General features: G+C 45.8%; 1 protein-coding gene across 1 annotated transcript in view; it reads left to right on the forward strand.

Moving 5' to 3' along the window:
* LOC122192474 (AT-rich interactive domain-containing protein 1A-like) overlaps positions 1-17,072 on the forward strand; it is a 48,837-nt gene that overhangs the window by 18,691 nt on the left and 13,074 nt on the right. Inside the window, exons 2-4 of the mRNA XM_042893020.1 lie at positions 2,886-3,098; positions 3,760-4,227; positions 5,385-5,498. Of these exons, the coding sequence (XP_042748954.1) occupies positions 2,886-3,098; positions 3,760-4,227; positions 5,385-5,498 (795 nt within the window). The remainder of the gene's footprint in view (positions 1-2,885; positions 3,099-3,759; positions 4,228-5,384; positions 5,499-17,072) is intronic.

Consider the following 17,072-nt stretch of genomic DNA (forward strand, 5'->3'; position numbering starts at 1 on the left):
GAGCTCATGGATCGAGCTCAGCTTCTGTATTTTGACTTCGAACATTCCTTTCTCGAGGCACACGTGGTTAAATTACCAACTAGGGCTGAGATAGCAGATTGGAGTGGCACTCCTGATGGCGTGCTCCTGACAACAGAGCGGCGCTGCTAAGACAAGAGTAGTTAAAGCCCTGTTAGTGAAATAGATGTGTGTCTTTAATGGGAGATTTGGTGGGGGAAAATGAAGCGCTACTGCCCGAGATGGGCAGGACGGCCCTGACCAATTAGCTTGTGGTAAGCAGCAAGTCCAGGCCGTGTGTACGGAATGGTTCCTTCACTTGAAAGACATGAATTGGGATTTACATTTCTCTGCTTGGAGAATTTTACCTGTAAAGCTGTAATTCAGAGTGCTTCTTTTCATGTTTGTTTTTAGCATCTCTGTGTGCTACGGCCACAGCTGAAAGATGTTGTGTTTGAAAGCACACCCTGTTGGGCAATGGGCGATGATTGGATCACGTCCTCAAAATATTGTCTGGGTTTTGTGTTGCCTTTTTAAATTTCTTTACAGCTGGAAAAAAAGTTTCTTTCTTTAACAGTCATTGTGTTTCCTGTAAGAGCCACGGAAAAGTGGGTCTTCACCTTGTTTCTTATCCTTGTGGGTGACCACAGACAAGAAAATCTCTGCAGAGGAGACAGCATGTGGTGCGTGCACATTTAAACACAACAGCAACAGAATTAACAGGGATGTATTTGAGAAGCTGTCCTTGCTAGCAGACTGTGAAGATGAGGTAACATCTGGGGGATACAAGTGACAAAGGGAAAAGATACTGCAGTGAGCAGTTAGTAACAAAAGTTGCTCTCCAGCAGATAGCAGCAGAACTGCGCTGGTGCATTTCTTGTGGGAAGAGTGAGCTGTGGGGGCAAGGAAGTAGTCATCCGTACTGCTTTAAGACAGCGAAGAAAACTGTGTGAGGAGGGAAAAGGTGAAACCCACGGAGGTGCTGGTGATGTGCTGGGTGGGTTTGACGGTGAGGCAGCGACACAGGTGATCCTGGGCTCTTGGGACTCCATCTTCTGAGGTGCTGCAGCCTCATCCCATGCTGCTCCTCAGTTCTAGTGGCAGTGTTAGCTTGAAGATTAAACACAAACTTCTTAAGAGCTGTTTCAGTATCAATATATGAGCTTAAGTGGGTGGAAAAAAAAAAAAGGCACAAAGGAGTGTGGTGGGTTGCATCTCTGTAAAACTGGCTTAGGAGAATCGTGCTGGTGTGTTGCACACAGTTGTCCTGGAATGCCTTCTGTAAGATGGCAAACAGTGCTGCAGGCTGTCTGGGGCTGAACTGGAGGGAACTCAGATCTGGTTCCTAATTGATTTCTGCCTTATTGGTTCAAATGGCTCTAAGGGAGCTGGTTTAGCTGGGTGGTAGCACCACTGTACCAACTGTGGGGTGCTTTGCCTGCATCCCCACTAAATTCCCTCTGCTAAATTCCAGCTCGTGCTGCCCTACAAGAGTGCATCGAGCTCCCTGTGGAGCCCCTGCTTGCTTCTCTTTGGCGTGGGCTCGAAGCTGGGCTTCCCTGGCAGGCTGGAAGTAGCAGACAGCTGGTCAAACAAATGCTGTCAGGGTCTGTGTGTTGGGGCTTCAAGCTGTGCTGGCTGTTGAGGTAGGATTTTCTGAAGTGTAGCATACTGCATGAACTTTTTCCTGGGAGGGTGGATTCTGCAAACATAACTGAAATACTGTTCCAGCGTCTGGAATTCTTTATGCTTCCAGCAGGAGCTGGCTTTGTGTGAGTTTGCTTGTGCAGGCCTGTAGTGCCACTCCTCAAGCACCTGATCTCAGCAAGAGCTGGTGGATCTCTGCAAATACCACCCCAGGGCTAGTTGCAGGAAGCAACGTTGTAATAGAGAGTCCATTGTCATGGTGATGTTGTAGAAAACATCTAATTGGTATTAGTTAGGTCGACAGGAGATCAGTGAAATTCCTTATTCCCTGGGAGTGATGGAGGTTAAAGACTATGGCTGGGATTCATTTAGAGGTCACTATGCCAAAGCAGGCTGATGGCAGGTCTTGCTTTAGCGTAGTAATGCTGCTGCTTAAGTAGCAGCATTGTGTTTTGGGGCTTACAATATTTTCAGGATATTTGTTTGACTGTTCCTGTGTCTCAGCTGCAGGCAGAGGTAGTGCAGCTGAGGCAGACCTACTCAAGTTGCATTTACTCATGCGTCTGCTCCAAGACTTATGGACTTGACATTCAAGGCTGACCAGTACTTTTTCATGCATCTAAGGAAATATGATTTAGAATCCTGTATTCTGCAAAAGGCAGCAGACACAAAGCACATGTTAAAAATAATAATAATAAAAAGTAGAACTGCAGTCTATGAACATCAGTAGTGTGGCCAATATTACTGCACCGATATGGATTAATTGAAATGCATAGGTGTAAATTAACAGCCTGTAGTGCTTTGGGAGACCTTGTTATATGTGAAAGAAGAAGTGTTTCTTGTGAATATTTAAATTTTCAGAGTGAATTTACCCTGTTGTGGAGTATCTGGATATTAAACTGCTGCTTACTGTGGGGAAAAGCCACTTATATTGATAATTCATCTTTCTCAATGGTCTTTGCCACCTTCTTTCCTGTCCTCTGGCCGTAGGAGATATGTCAGCATAAAATGACTGCTTCTCATTGGGTTTGTTCTTTGTGAGATATCTGTTGTTTGAAATGGCATTGGAACCCATGCTGTATTCAGAACTGTGGGTTGTAGCACCCACAAAGAAGCAGACGGCTTCTGCTGCTTTGCACCAACCTGGTGAAGTTTTCTTCTTCTTTTTTTTTTCTTTTTAAATTGTGAACAATGCCTGTATGCAGCTGGGTGTATATTGTGTGTCACAATTTGCTTTGCAGCCTTCAAGTCCAATGGATCAGATGGGGAAGATGAGGCCTCAGCCATATGGAGGAAACAACCCCTACACACAACAGCAGGGACCTCAGGCGGGGCCACAGCAAGGACATGGCTATCCAGGACAGCCCTATGGGCCGCAGACTCCCCAGAGATATCCCATGGGAATGCAAAGCAGGACACAAAGTACAATGGGCAGCATCTCGTATGCGCAGCAGGTAGAGCACCCAAGGTTCTGTAAGTCTCTGTTTGCAGCAGGGGCAGGTAGAGGAGCAAGAAAATACTGTGTGTTTTGAAGGAATCACCTTCCATCGGGTTGGAATTGGTTGGTTAGGTGAAATGGCATTTCTTGAGGCTGCAGGTGGAGTCCTTCCTTCCACAAGAGGCAGTAGCAGAGCAGTGAGTCAGAACCAAGGGAAAAATAAATAGTGAGGCGACTGAGATACACTCACCACTGCTAACAGTTCTGTTAACGACAGAACTGTTTCTTGCAGTGGAAATGACTTCCAGGTCAGTTCTGGCTCACTGTGTGAACTGAGTGCTTCCTGCTGGACTGTTAACAAGATACAAAAGGCTGCCTTTTTGTGGAGCAAGCCTTCTTTCCTTTTGATGTTAATGTCATCGAAGCATGGTCAGATAGGGATCCCTAAAAATTTAGTTATGGTGCCTATTAAAATTTTCTTACTGCTGAGAATAATGTCATGCACAAGTGACTTTTGATACTGTCTGGGAGGTTTCCTTACATAAGTAGTGACATTTCATGTGCCTTCCCAGTTAACTGCTCTGCACAGGTCTGCAAATTGTTTCTTCTTGAGCATAATATGACTGTGTGTATGTAAAATCACTCCTTAACTGGTACGATTCTACCCTCTTCTGTAGATTCCACCTTACGGACAGCAGGGTCCCAGCGCATATGGGCAGCAAAGCCAGCCTCCATATTACAACCAGCAAAGCCCTCATCCCCAACAGCAGCAGCCTCCGTATTCTCAGCAGACTCCATCCCAGACCCCTCACTCTCAGCCTTCTTATCAGCAGCAGCAACAGCCTCAGTCTCAAGCTCCACAGCTTCAGACATCGCAGCCTGCGTATTCTCAGCAGCAGTCCCAGCCGCCCCATCAGCAGTCCCCAACTCCATATCCTCAGCAGCAGTCCACAGCCCAGCAGCACCAACAGAATCAGCCTCCCTACTCACAGCAGCAATCACAGTCACCCTACCAGCAGCAGCAGCAGCAGCAAACTCAGCAGACAGCTTCCTCGGCTCTTTCTCAGCAGTCGTCTTCATACCCTCAGTCACAGCCGCAGCAGCAGCAGCCTGCATATTCCCAGCAACGCTTCCCCCCTCCTCAGGTAGGCTGTCTCCTGCTTTGCTTCCTTCTCTAAGCAGTTTTTAAGAAACTTGGGCAAATGGTTTTCTTGGTGGGTTTAAGCCAGTAGAAGTATGCATTGACAAGCTGGCTGGAATGATTGCAATAATAGATGTGCTGCTTCTCCGTTGTGTGTAGATCTGCATCTCTTTCAGAAATGTTACGTTGGTAACAGGCCGAGCTGCAGTAGTGCTGCAGTTCTAAAGACCAATTGCAAGTAAATGCTGTTCATCGACAGTGCCGGTCTAAAAGATTTCATAGTGGCGTGGTTTTCACACTGTGGTCTGTGGAAGATCTCCAGGTGGTCTGCAGAGCCACTTAATTTAGCACAATAGCAGAGCACTTCGGAGTTTTCAAAGAAAACAACCCTATTTCCTGGTGCTTTTATATCTGATCCCAAGACTTCAGGAGGTGTATTGATCATACAGAGGAACTGAGCATGGGAAAGCTCCGTGGGTTCCTTGCTGCTTGGGTGGAGTTTTTTCACAGGCGTTTACAGAAGGCAGCACACAAGTGGAGACGTACCCTGGAAAGACAGTTTTCAGAGTGACATGTAGATGGGAGAGTTTGCTCTTAAATGTAAAGCTTTGCTTTAAGGGGGAGAGGTAAAACATGAAGCATGGGGAATTGAAGATAAAATAAGAAATGTATTTTTTTTGCTGTGTTTATTTTCAGTAATATTTAATAATATTCTAATAGTCATGAAAAGCTAGCTGAGACCTTTAAGCAAACGTTGCAATGCGTCAAAAGTAGCTTTTTAAAATTAGGGAATTCTAATTGACTTGCAGCATTTGTGTAAAGAGGTACTTATAGCTGTTGTGTGGTGTTAGAAAATCAAGAAGCTGAGTGGGCAGTCTCCCAGCACAGTCTGTGTTGTTCAGGGTCTATCAGTAATAAGGAAAAGGCAAAGAATTACTATTTTGTTGTGATCTGGAGTTCTACACCCAGCACTCACCATGGCAGTCTGTGGAACAGTAGTCTGGCTTCAACTCTTTTCTGTCCTATTTCCTGATTTAAGCAAATGTCACTAAGGATACATAATTCTTCCACAATGTGAAAATATATTGGAGTGATTCCAGTTGAGCCTTTATTTTACTCCCATTTGTGATTTTTTGGGGGGTTGTTTTTTTAATTTTCCAGGAGTTATCTCAAGAATCTTTTGGCTCCCAGACATCATCTGCTCCCTCAATGGCTTCCAGTAAAGGGCAAGAGGATATGAACTTGAATCTTCAGTCCCGACCTTCTAGCCTGCCGGTGAGTGGTGAGCTGTTCTACAAGTGAACGGGGCGAGAGCAATGAGAAGCACAGCAGGATAAATTAGCAGTGGTGGTATTCCACGTGGAAATGGGAATGATGGAGACTGCCTGTGCTTTTTACTAAGTCATTAGCTTATGGTTTCCCACTGGAGATTAAATGTAATTTACAAAAGTAATGGATCTGAGAGTAAAGTTTACCCCTAAGTACTCTGGTCTGTGTGTTCTAGCCAGAAGATTTTTCTTGAGGTTTCTGTTCATAGTGTCTGAAGTACCCAATTGCTGTTACAGTAGGCTCTGACCTTCAGGAAAAGGTGTCTCATTTTATTTTATTCTGTTGTTTCTTTAGCCCACTGTTGCATTGGTTGTTTGTTGGCTGTGGAACTGTCACTGGAACCTCATGCTGCTGATTTAAGGTTTTTTGCTCTAATCTGACCAAATTGATTAAAAAAACAAACAAAAAACCAAGTTTATTAGTACCTGAAGTGAGGAAGATCAGCTGACAGAACGAAAAAGAAAATGTAATTCTCCATCTAAATCTGCTCCCAGTACGCAGAGTGAACAGTTGGGTATGAGATGAGTGCCTAGTTTTCCAGCAGATTTGGGCCAGAAGAGTTTAACTTTGGCTTCAGACTTCATAAAGGAAATGGAGGAGGGTCAGACGTTTAGATTAGTTTGCACAAGTTGCAACAGCAACTTGAGATGCTGGATTCTGATTTTTCTGTTTTTCTGGTTACTTTCACTTCTAACCAGTAGGAAGTGAGTGAGGTTTTTTTTGTTTGTTTGTTTTTGTTTTTTAATTTATTTAGCCATGGCTAAGTCTGTTTTCTGCTGCATTGGTGCACTCTGCAAAGGAGAGTGAGCTGTGTATATAGCGAAGTTATTTTTGTATTCAGCAGTAAGAACAGCTTTGTTATGAGCCCCTTGAAATAATTCCTTTGGATTGTGAGTACAAATTGTTACCCAAAATACAAAGTGATTCCAGTTCTGACCACCTGATGGGACCACCTTTTTTTTTTTTTTTTTTTTTTTCCCCCTCTTAATTTTTGGACCTTGCCTTTTTAATAGCACATTTCTTTCCACTCTGCCTCTCCACAAGTTCATCCATGTGACCTATCTTCTGGCAAAGAATGTAGGAAAAGTGAAGCCACTGAAGTAATTGAAGAAATTGCTTTAGTTCCGAAAGGGTGGAAGTCCTGTTCAGTAGCATTGTTGGTAGAGCCTTCGTGAGTCCTACCAATCAGCGCCCTCTGACTCAGATTATAGGAATTAGCTGCTCTGCTTAGCAAAGTGGCTCCTCAGCACCAAGTGGGAGTTTGTTTTATAGCCTGTGGTATAAAGTGTTTGGCCCTTTCAAGCTTTCCTTTTTCCCAAGCAGTTGAAGGAAAGATACCATCTCTGCTGTGAGGGAACTTACCCAGGTTAGAAGTTTTTAATGCTAATGAATTTCTCAACAGATATTCAGATATTCTGAAGAGAAATCCAGAGCACAAAAATTTGCTCCAGCTTTTAGTATCTGCCATCTCTCAAGTTTATTTTCTGTATTAAACAGATTTTACAGTCACAATATTTTCATATCTTTATCACCAAATCATGAGCATTTAGGAAATGAAGCAGTGTTCAGCTTACCCAGCCCTCACATGCTTCTGGGCTTTATCTTCTTCAGTAAGCAAAAAACACTGCATGGTACATATGTGTATGTGTGTACCTGTGTGTTTCTCAGTTCTTTGTCCTCTTGTAGGGCAGCACCAGCACTCCTATCTGTAAACTGAGAATGCATTGGATAGTGATGCTGTGCAATGGCTTAAAGAGGACCTCTGAGGTGTACAGAAATCAGCTCTTGGTTTCAGTGATGGATGTCTTGCAGGAAACGTGGCCTAGAGGTGCTTAGAAGCAGAGGAGCTACGTGGAAGGGTGTTAGCAATTTCTTTTATCTTCCTTATATATTACTCATTCTGTCTGATTTAGAAAGTTTTATCCTACCTGGGAGGATTCTTAGACTCCTATTTTGCCATTCTGTATGACTTACAGCATCATAGTCTGTGGGTTTTTAATTTTTTGTGGAGTTAAGTCCTCTTCCAAGCCTCAGTGGGCATTGTGGAGAACCACTCACTGGGTATCTTGGAATCTGGGCAAATCATATGATGCATCATCTTTAATTAAACACAGATCACTAGGAAAAAGAGGTTGCTGCTTTTAGGTATGTATTTGTGAAGTGTTAAATTTATGTACCAAGTGCCTTTACAAGTCTGTGGCTGTCACCCATTTAATACTATACATCGGCATTAATGCTGAAATTTCAAGCAACAAAGGCAGAAATATATATTTGGCTGACATAGTTGTCATTTTGTGATGTCCTAGAGATGGAAGCGTTGGTTTGGTGGCACTGTCAAGTTGTTGAACTGCTGTCAGGTGTTGCTGGCTTTCGTAGGACCTGCCTAACAATGAGAAATGTCACATTGGTCTCCCTGCGTCCTGGTCTTCAAGATACCCTTCCTTCCAATGAGTTTTGTGTCACTAACTAAAACTTCTTGATGATGTTCGTTTGAACAGCTTAAGAGTCAAACTACTGATCTCTCCAGTGGTTTGCCTGAACATCTTTAAGTAGCAAAATATCTTGTCTTTCATTTCTGTCCTAGCCTAAATATTTCTGGGTTTGTTGTTTTTTTTTTTTTTTTTTTCTGAAGGTTGTACTTATTGTGTTGGGGGAAAAGACTGCTGCTAGCTTGAAATCAGTGATGCTTTTTAGAGAGTAATGCATCTGCGAGAGTGTCCTGGCTGGGTACTCTTTTCCTACAGCAGTCAGGATGAAGAATTTCTCTGAAGAATTTGCTGTTTCCCTCGGGAATTTCTTGCCAGGCTTGCAGTTCAACTAAACTTAGATTCCTGTTGTGTATGGGAGAAGCAAAGTGTAGACTTTTGTGTCTGAGCGTAATAGAGGAATAGTAATCCATAGTATAAGTCTTATTCTCCCAAGAGGTTCCTCAGTCTTGTCTTTTCAGCAAAGAATTCTTGGCAAGTCATATTCCAGTTTATTTGGAGCCTCTACCTTTGCAACATGGATATTGAGTAAGTGGAAGTAAAATATTTCCAGCTATTAATTACCATCTGCTTAGACTTGGAAGGTGCTCTGGCAGCATGGGCAAAGGGGAAGCCAACAGGGTGCTAGGACGTCAATTTGGGTTTGAATTGAAGTCGGTTCTGCTGCAAAAATCTCTGGAATTTTGGGGCTGTTCGGAGTAATTTTGTATCTTGTTATGGAGCAAGCAGCAGGTCTGTTATGTTGCCTTGGTCTTTGTCTTATGGGCTATCGAGTGCAAGTTTCTGGTGTCTCTGAAGTAGATGCGGAGTAGAACATGGGATGTCTTTAGTTTGTTTGGCTGACATACTGTGTAGCTAGGGGGAGAATCCCTATTCCTTTCCTGAGTGTCTTACTTCCATCTTGTTGTGGAGTGGGAATCATTTCTATCTCAGTGTTTTTCACCACTGGGGAACTGTTGCTCAGTTTCATTCAAAGCATTTCAGCTTTGTTCATCACTGGCTTCAGGACTGAAATGTGTCTTGTTGATGGGAGGAAGGAATTCAACCGACTGCAAACAAATTCCTGATCTGTGTTTAACTCATGCATCTGCGCTCTGGTCTTGGATCTTTGTAGTGTGGATTTCACAGCATTAGATTTTGTGGGGAGAGGAAAGGTATCACAGTTGTAGGATATTTTTTGTTTGATTTCTTCCTCTGAAGTCATTTCTGAATGTGGAGACATTGGCAAGGGTAGCAGGGATTTGTGGGTCTCACAGGGAGGTCATTTCAGCTCTCACTCTGTGGGTACCTGAAGTGGGATAAAGTCAAACTCTGTCAGTTGCATCCCCTGATCTGGAAATAATCGTGGCAGCAGCCTGACATACAATGAGAAACTACCTCAGGGCTGCTATGGATAGCGGGGCTCAAGGAATTTTTCTGAAAACATTCCTTTTGGCAATTTCTTTTGGGGAAGGGGAGAAGAAACTTTTATAGTTGAATCTCTTCAGTGGCTTCAGTCACTTTCTTTTCCCCTCTGGGACTTCCTGCTTACGTTTTGGTTGTGTTTGATGTTCTGAGCATAGTCCTTGCCTCAGGAGAGGGATTAGTGATAGCTACAGGCCCTGGTGGCTGGGCATCAGTGGATACATGGGGCACTTGGGGACTTGCCCCAAGGAGCACAGGACCTGAAGCACCAGTGTTTATAGGATTGGTATGTTCCAGTTTCTGCTGGTAGGAAGGTTTCTATCCCAAGTTGTGGAGATCTGTGGAGTTCAAATGTTTTTTGTCCAAATGTTTTTTGTCCTGACCGGGGCTTCTCTACTCTTTTGGTGCATATGATTTTGGCAATCGTTTTTGTGTCCTTTCTTAAGCAAGGCTGTTTTTTTAAAAACTAGTTTTGTCCACAGCCTTTACAGGTCTGGGGAGTGCTGGGTGCTGCTCCAAGGTACTGCGATCATCGAGCTGCTGCGGCGAGCCCCTCTCAGGGCTGCTCTGCTCTTTGTCCAGTGGCAGCCGCTCTCATCTCCTCTGGGTCTGAGCCGAACTCACCCAAGCACCTTGGAGGAGCTCCTTGCCTGCGTGCAACTGGGCCAGCTCCAGGCTGCCCCGAGTGCTCTGCCTTCAGGGAGGGGTCCCTGCAGAAACCCCACAGTGCTGCTGGGGCGGCTCAGCTTCGCAAGAGCTGGCAGCAGATTGCGCTGTGCTCAGTGCTGGGCTCGTTTCCTGTTTCTATTCTTGTTGTCAGCAGTTCAGCTCTGCTTCCTGCCTGTGTGCCTCATGCAGATTCCCCTGCCCAAAGCCTTTTGATTTCTTAGGAGCAATTTCGGTTGCAGGCTGAACTGCAGAGCGGGGGTCTCGTGGGAGGGCAGGATGGCGGCCACAGCTAACTTGGGATTTGAGCACCCTGTGTTCCTAATGCAGGCAGACTCTGGCCTAGCTGGAGTGATGGGGGAGGGGGGCGTTAATCAGGAAATTGTTGTAGGATGAGCAGTTCTGATGTTGGATCCTGAAGAATGGTCCATGCTTTCAGTTGCACACATCCCCTGTGGTGCTGCAGCCTGGAAGTGTAGCGCATGTGTTGCACTACCACTGCTGCAGCACACACTTTGCAAGATGAGCCTCTGCTTTCAAACACACTTCCAACATGCTTCTTGTAGGGCAGGGAAACTAGGCTTTTTCTTCACTTTTGTTGCTGAGTTGGTGCTATTGGAGACCACTTAAAAAGCATGGGAGCCCCAGTCAGCCTGCGACTGGATGCATCAGTCACATCCCTCTGCCCTGGCATTGCAACGGAACCACACTGGAAGTCCCAAACCATGCAGGGAGAGACAGGCCATGCTGAGCCGACCTTGTGCACTATGAGGAGTGGCTGCAGAGATAAGTGAAGGCATTGAACTTCTGCTGAAAGCACTGCACTTCATGTGAGCACTTCTGTATCTGAGCCTGAAATTCACAGGATTCATTTTCCTGTTAATGTCATGTTGGCGTTTGGGATTGACTTGTCTTGGAGATGCACACAATCGTAAATGCAGTGGAGAAAACTGCTTCCATGGCATGGGCCATGGCTTGTGCCTGCCCCTCAGCTGTGGCAGTGGCAGTGCTGCTGGGTTGGGTTTGTGCCACTATTCTCGTGGGTGTGAGGTTGGCGCTGAGATTTCAAGCAAGGCCTGCATGGTAATCAGAAGAGGTGTTGTGCAATGGTTCTATTGTGGTTTCAAATCAAGTCTGACTGAGGAAAAGAAAGCAAAATTTGCTGAACTGACAGGAGATGCCATCTCTAGGAATTTGACCGTTCTGGCAACCCCTGGCTCTTTGGTTGTAGAGAGTGTGCATCAGTGAGTGGCACAGTGCAGGTTGCCAGGGCTGTGCCTCCCTTGCAGGCCTGCTGCTCTGAGCAGAATTTCCTCATTTCTTCTGCAGTTTGCCTTCAGTTCCCCTGTCCTGCCTAGGTCAGAGGTCCCTGGGGGGGTGCTGCAGCCCATGAAGGCACTTTCTCTGGCTCTGCCATGCTCGCTGGGTCGGGAGCTTGGCCGTGGCCCCTGGAGCCACACTCCCACTGTCTCCCCACAGACACAGCAGCCAAACTCCTGCTTGTGTTGCTTTCTTTGTCCACCCAAACTCCTGTGATTGGCTTGATGGCACTGGCGGTTTTGTATGCAGAGATGCAGGTGAATGCTTTGGAGTTTAAATTGAAGTCGTCAGAAACTGGAAAGTGCCTTCCATTGTGAGCACTACTGTGGGGTTGGAATATCTTTATGGCTGCAGTCAGAAGGTAGCTGCTGCCTCTTAGACAGTTAAACTTGTTATATGCTCTGGGCTTTGTCTTCAGTTGAAGCAGAAGATGCCATCTGAGCCCCTGGAAGTAAAACAAAGGCTCTGCAAATAATCAGGTTGTGGTCTGTCATTTGAGAGCCATGCAGGTTTCCCACTTGCTCTTTCCTTCCCAAGGGCTGGTGTTGGGTAGCCCTTCTGCCTGATGTGGCCAAGTGGTAGTTCTTGCTGCCCTTTGCATCCCCAGCACCCTCCGAAAAAAATAGGTGTTGCCGAAGACATCTTCTGATACAGCTATGATGCTGCTGCTCACTGTGCCTGTGGTCATGCATGTCTCTTCCCGCAGCCTGTTCAGGGTTGAGGCTACTGTTGAAGCTTAAGATTCACCCTCTCCTCATGCTGCTGCTGGGTGGCCTGGCCAGCTCCTGTGAGAGCCAAAGTGATGTGGCTCTGCCAAGCCGAACTTTGCATTTACCACTGTTGCTTGGAGTATTTGTTGTAGCAAGAAAAACCTGGGAGTGATTTTAGAAGCTGAGCAGCTTTCCATGGGTTAAGTGGGAGCAGAGCTTTCTACTGTGTTTCCCAGGCTCTTGGAGAAGAGCTCAGCACCCAGTGCTCCCTGGCTTCCCTGCAGTGAGTTTTCCCTTCAGCGACATCTTGTTCTGTGGATGAATCATGATACTCCTTCTGTACTTTGTGCTGCAGCTACAGCTTTGAATCTCTCTTCTCCAAAGAGAGAGAATATGAAATTTGTTAATCTGTTCAGCATTTGGAGGGGGAGGGAAGTCCCCTTTCTTTCCCCTTTCCTCCCCCCTTTATAGATATTTCATTTGGAGGGAGAAAAGAAGGAGAGCAGGCCTGGAGTAGGAGCACTAGATGTGACTAAAGCTCCTGCTGAGCAGATCTGTGGGAGCGGAGTATTGACCTCTGAAAAATCAATGGCTGCTGCCGTAGCAGTGCTGCTGTTCTGCAGGTCTCCCATTGCAGGAATGAAGCAAAGCCAGCACCACGTTGTCTGTCTTCCTGCCTTTTTGGTTTTGGACTTGCTTTCTGCCAAGTGGCCCGACTCACCTAGGCATGCTGAGGTGGATTAGAACAGCAGCTTATTTTTGCAATCAGGGTAAAATTTTTTATGTGACGCTGAGCACCTCCTCCTGACAGCCTCCTTTGCAAACGCTTTTTCCTGCAGTGCAGCTAGAGCCAGCAGCTTCTACCAGTTTTTCTAAAGGCAGCCTGGAAGAAGGAGCTTCTCGACTTCTTTTTTGAGCAAGGATACTGCACTAATCTCCCCTGCATGTTCTAGTCCCCATCTTAGGTTTGTTATTGTTAGCAGTGACACCGGAGAGGAGCTTAGACTCCTCATAAGGAAAGGGAAAATGGACTCAATTGAGCAAAGGCTAAAGCCTTGGTAGCGTTACCCTCCTGTTCCTTGTTCTACCAGGCTGTTGATTTTTCCTGCAGTAGTGAAAGTCTAACTCTTTTCATTTATTTAAGGCCTCCTTGGACAAGGAAGTGGCATGTGACAGAACCATAATGTTTTTATGTGCGCTCAGTTTTGTAACTGGGAACTTAGCTTTTCTCCACAGCAGCTTGGTGCAGAACCTGAGAACCCTCTGACTGCTCAGGTCAGAGTGTGAACTTCTAAGAAAAAGGTGTGGGACCAAAGCCGGCAATTTCAGTGTAGAATTAGAACTCTGTGTTCCTTCTTGTTGCTGGTCTCATCTTGCTTGCAGGGAGTAGAGGAGGCAATGCCCCAAGCTGGAATAGCTTTCATAAATCGCAGAAGTACACTGTGCAGCTCACACGACAGCAGCGCTCATCTTTCTGGGTATCCTCCATTTCTTCTGCCAGGTGGAAGTCATGTTTGTATTTTACACTGAAAGCAAACCCTTCAGCAGCTCAGAGAGTAAGAGCTGAGAGGTGGCTGGCAGTGAAGGAAAGCTGTGTGTGGTCAAGGATTGTGTGAAACTCGTGTTGCTCCATTTTGAATCTATTCAATTAGTCCTTAGTTGTCTTGATCAGCTTGCGAAAAAGGATAAGTGTACATGTAGTTTGTGTACATTTATGAACTCAAATAAATAATGGATAGACTGACAGCTTAAAGATGTGCATTGTTTGGTCTCTACCCTTTTTCTCCCGTGCACCTGAAGGATGTGGTGCAGACCTCTGCTGTTGGTGGAGCACAGCATGGCCTCCCCAGACATGCAGTGCTCTGTTGGGGTGTAAGATGCACAGTTAATTTGTCTATGCTCTAAAAGGGAGAAAAAGTCTGTCAATTTTCCCCAGAATAGCAGGGAGATTCTGGCTTGCCAGTCAGCTGTGTCATTTTGGGGATAGAAAAGATTGAGGTATTTTGGGTATGGAAGTAAAGGGGAAGGAGAGGACAGGCTTGTGATTTTTAAGCATTGATACATGTTGCATGAGTGGAAACTAAACTGCAGAGCGAATGGAATTGTAACAGAAAGTAGGTATTTCAATGAGTCACAAGCCAATAAGCTTTTCCTCTTTCAGAAAGAACTGGGGAATAAATTTGGCCGTTGTTCTCTGGTCTTGCTTGTAAGCATCTTCGTGGAAGCAACTGGTTGTTTTACAGATTTTATAAGCTCCACCACATGCTTGTCACCAGCTCATGATTTCCTTGAGTGCTATCTAGTGATCTGACAGTGCCTACCGTTGTGTCAGTCTGCCTGCACTCCTTCCCTCTTCCCCCACGCTTTCATATGCACTTGCTGGAGGTTGTGGGGGAGCGCTGTAGGAGGCTCACAGCCTCAGTGGGAAGATAATTTGCTTTCTGGTCAGTCTTCCTCTAACAGTTTGGAGGGATGGGCCGGGGAGCCTTGAATCTGCCCTCCTCGGGGGTTTTGTTTACCTTGACCACAAGTATTTCTCATTGTTTCATCTTTGTTTAACAAATGAGCTCGTATCAGATAGTGCAGGGTGATTCCCCCTTTCATGTAAAAGAAATCTTGCTGTTTCCAGCATAACCTAAGCAGCTCCCTTGAGCTGGCTATGCCAGGACTTGCAGCCCTCTCCCAGAGGTAGCTGAACTTCCCTGCCCCCTCCTTGGGTACCAGATTGCGTGATTTCAGGCATGGTTTTGTTGTGGTGTGAGAAGAAGGTGTGAGCTGCTGAGTCCCTGTTAGTCAGCAGCACTGACAAAGCCATGCTGGCATCAGGGAGAAATGGGCAGCCAATCGCAGCTGGAACTGTTATCGTCTCAGGGTCCCTGTGGGCTTCTGCTATCAGGTCACATCCCAAAATAACACTGGGCAGTATTTCAAGTGAAGAAACTCAGGCTTTGGGGCTTCAGCCAGCTTGGAGTGTGAGATTGTGTGTGAAAGAGTTGGAATCCCTCCAGCGTTTTTGATCTGCATGGCAGATGAGCAATAAAATGCATAAAAACCACATTGGAAACACGTGAGGAAATTCTCCAGCCCCTGACGTTTCCTTCAAGTTGGCAGTTACTGCTGCTGAGCTTCACCTCCTGTCTTGGCTCCATTGGCTGCGCGTGCAGTAGGAGAGGAGAGGAGAGCCCTCTTTGCGGTGCAGTGTCTTTCAGGTTCCTTCCTGATGCTCTTAGGGAGGCAAAGAAAACCTTGCTGACCCTCTCCTCTTCTGGCTCGATCCAGAAACCACTGACAGCAGCAGGTCTCCGTTATTTCAACAAGGTTTTCCCTTTTTAAGATTTCTGTGCTCTGACTGTCCTTAGAGTGGTTTGCAGGGAGACTGAGAGTTTTCTTTTACCCCTAGTTTGTGGTGCACTTGAGTAAATGAGATATCAGAGCTGGAGGGTGTCTTTAGGTTTAGTTAGAAAACCATTTGGTGCCTTGATGTTTGGCATCCTGAGAAAATGACTTGGTAGGTGGAAAACAGCTCCTACTGCTGAGCTGCTTGCACGTAAGCATTGCAGTCTTTGCTTCTCTCCTTCCACATGTAGGAATTGCACTTCTGAGAAACTCAGCGCTGCTGAATAACACAGATGCTGCTGTGCTGATAGAGCACTGCTTTGCTGGAAAATGGCTGTATTATTGCAATTCATAAAATTTAAACATCTCAAAAGCTGAAATACACTTTAATGAGTTAATATTTTGTAAGAGTCATAGAATCATAGAATTGCTCAGGTTGGGAAAGACCTTAAAGATGGAGTCCAACCATGACATGACCATAATAGCCTAACAACCCCCTGCTAAATCATGTCCCTGAGCACCACATCCAAACGGTTTTTAAGCACATCCAGGGATGGTGACTCAGCCACCTCCCTGGGCAGCCCATTGCAGTGCTTAACAACCCTTTCTCTAAAGAAGTTTCTCCTGATATCCAACCTAAACTTACCCTGGCGCAACTTGAGGCCATTCCCCCTCGTTCTGTCACTAGTGAGAAGAGACCAACCCCGCTCTGCTGTTGTCACCTTTCAGGTATTGGAAGAGAGCAATAAGGTCTGCCCTCAGCCTCCTTCTCCCCAGACCAAACAGCCCCAGTTCCTTCAGTCTCTCCTCGGAGGCCATATCCTCCAAGCCCTTCCCCAGCCTTGTTGCCCTGCTTTGGACCTGCTGCAGCACCTCCGTGTCCTTTCTGTGCTGAGGTGCCCAAATCTGAACACAGCACTCGAGGTGAGGCCTCAGCAGTGCTGAGTACAGGGCAGGATGACTTCCCCAGTCCTGCTCACCACAGCATTCCTGATCCAAGCCAGGATGCCATTGGCCTTCTTGGCCACCTGGGCACACTGCTGGCTCATATTCAGCCCACTGTCCATCAGCACACCAAGGTCCCTTTCCACCAGGCAGCTTCCAGCCACTCCCACCCAAGCCTGTAGGGTAAAGATACTGCAGGGTAACATACTGCTTTCTTTCCATTCACACGTGTCCTAACATCCAAGGAAAGTTTACATATAATTTCATTTTTAGCTATTGTAAACTAATGATCTGGGTATCTGACCCAAATCCTTGCAGCTGGAAGGCTAGCCTTTTGTGCATGCAAGGTTCAGGGTGGTATGCCAGCAGTGTAGAGAGAGGCCTTCGCTTGCATGTCTGAAGCAAACCTGTATTAACCCACTTAATTAAAACGGAATGTTTTTATATGATTTGCAGTCTTTATGTTAAGCTTTGATGCGTAGGCGAAGTTGAAGACATCAGCTTTGAAGATTGCTATCTGGTTGCTTAGGTGTTAGTATTCCACCAGTTTTTCCCATTGCTTCATTTTATACACTGCAGATATTGTCATGCCTGGCTTTGCCAAAGTCTTATTCTTCTTATTCTTCTTATTCTTCTTATTCTTCTTATTCTTC

Source organism: Lagopus leucura, unplaced genomic scaffold (genome assembly GCF_019238085.1).
Source record: "Lagopus leucura isolate 7727_CA_CO unplaced genomic scaffold, USGS_WTPT01 136-24_obj-0_obj, whole genome shotgun sequence".
Classification (NCBI taxonomy): Eukaryota; Metazoa; Chordata; class Aves; order Galliformes; family Phasianidae; genus Lagopus; species Lagopus leucura.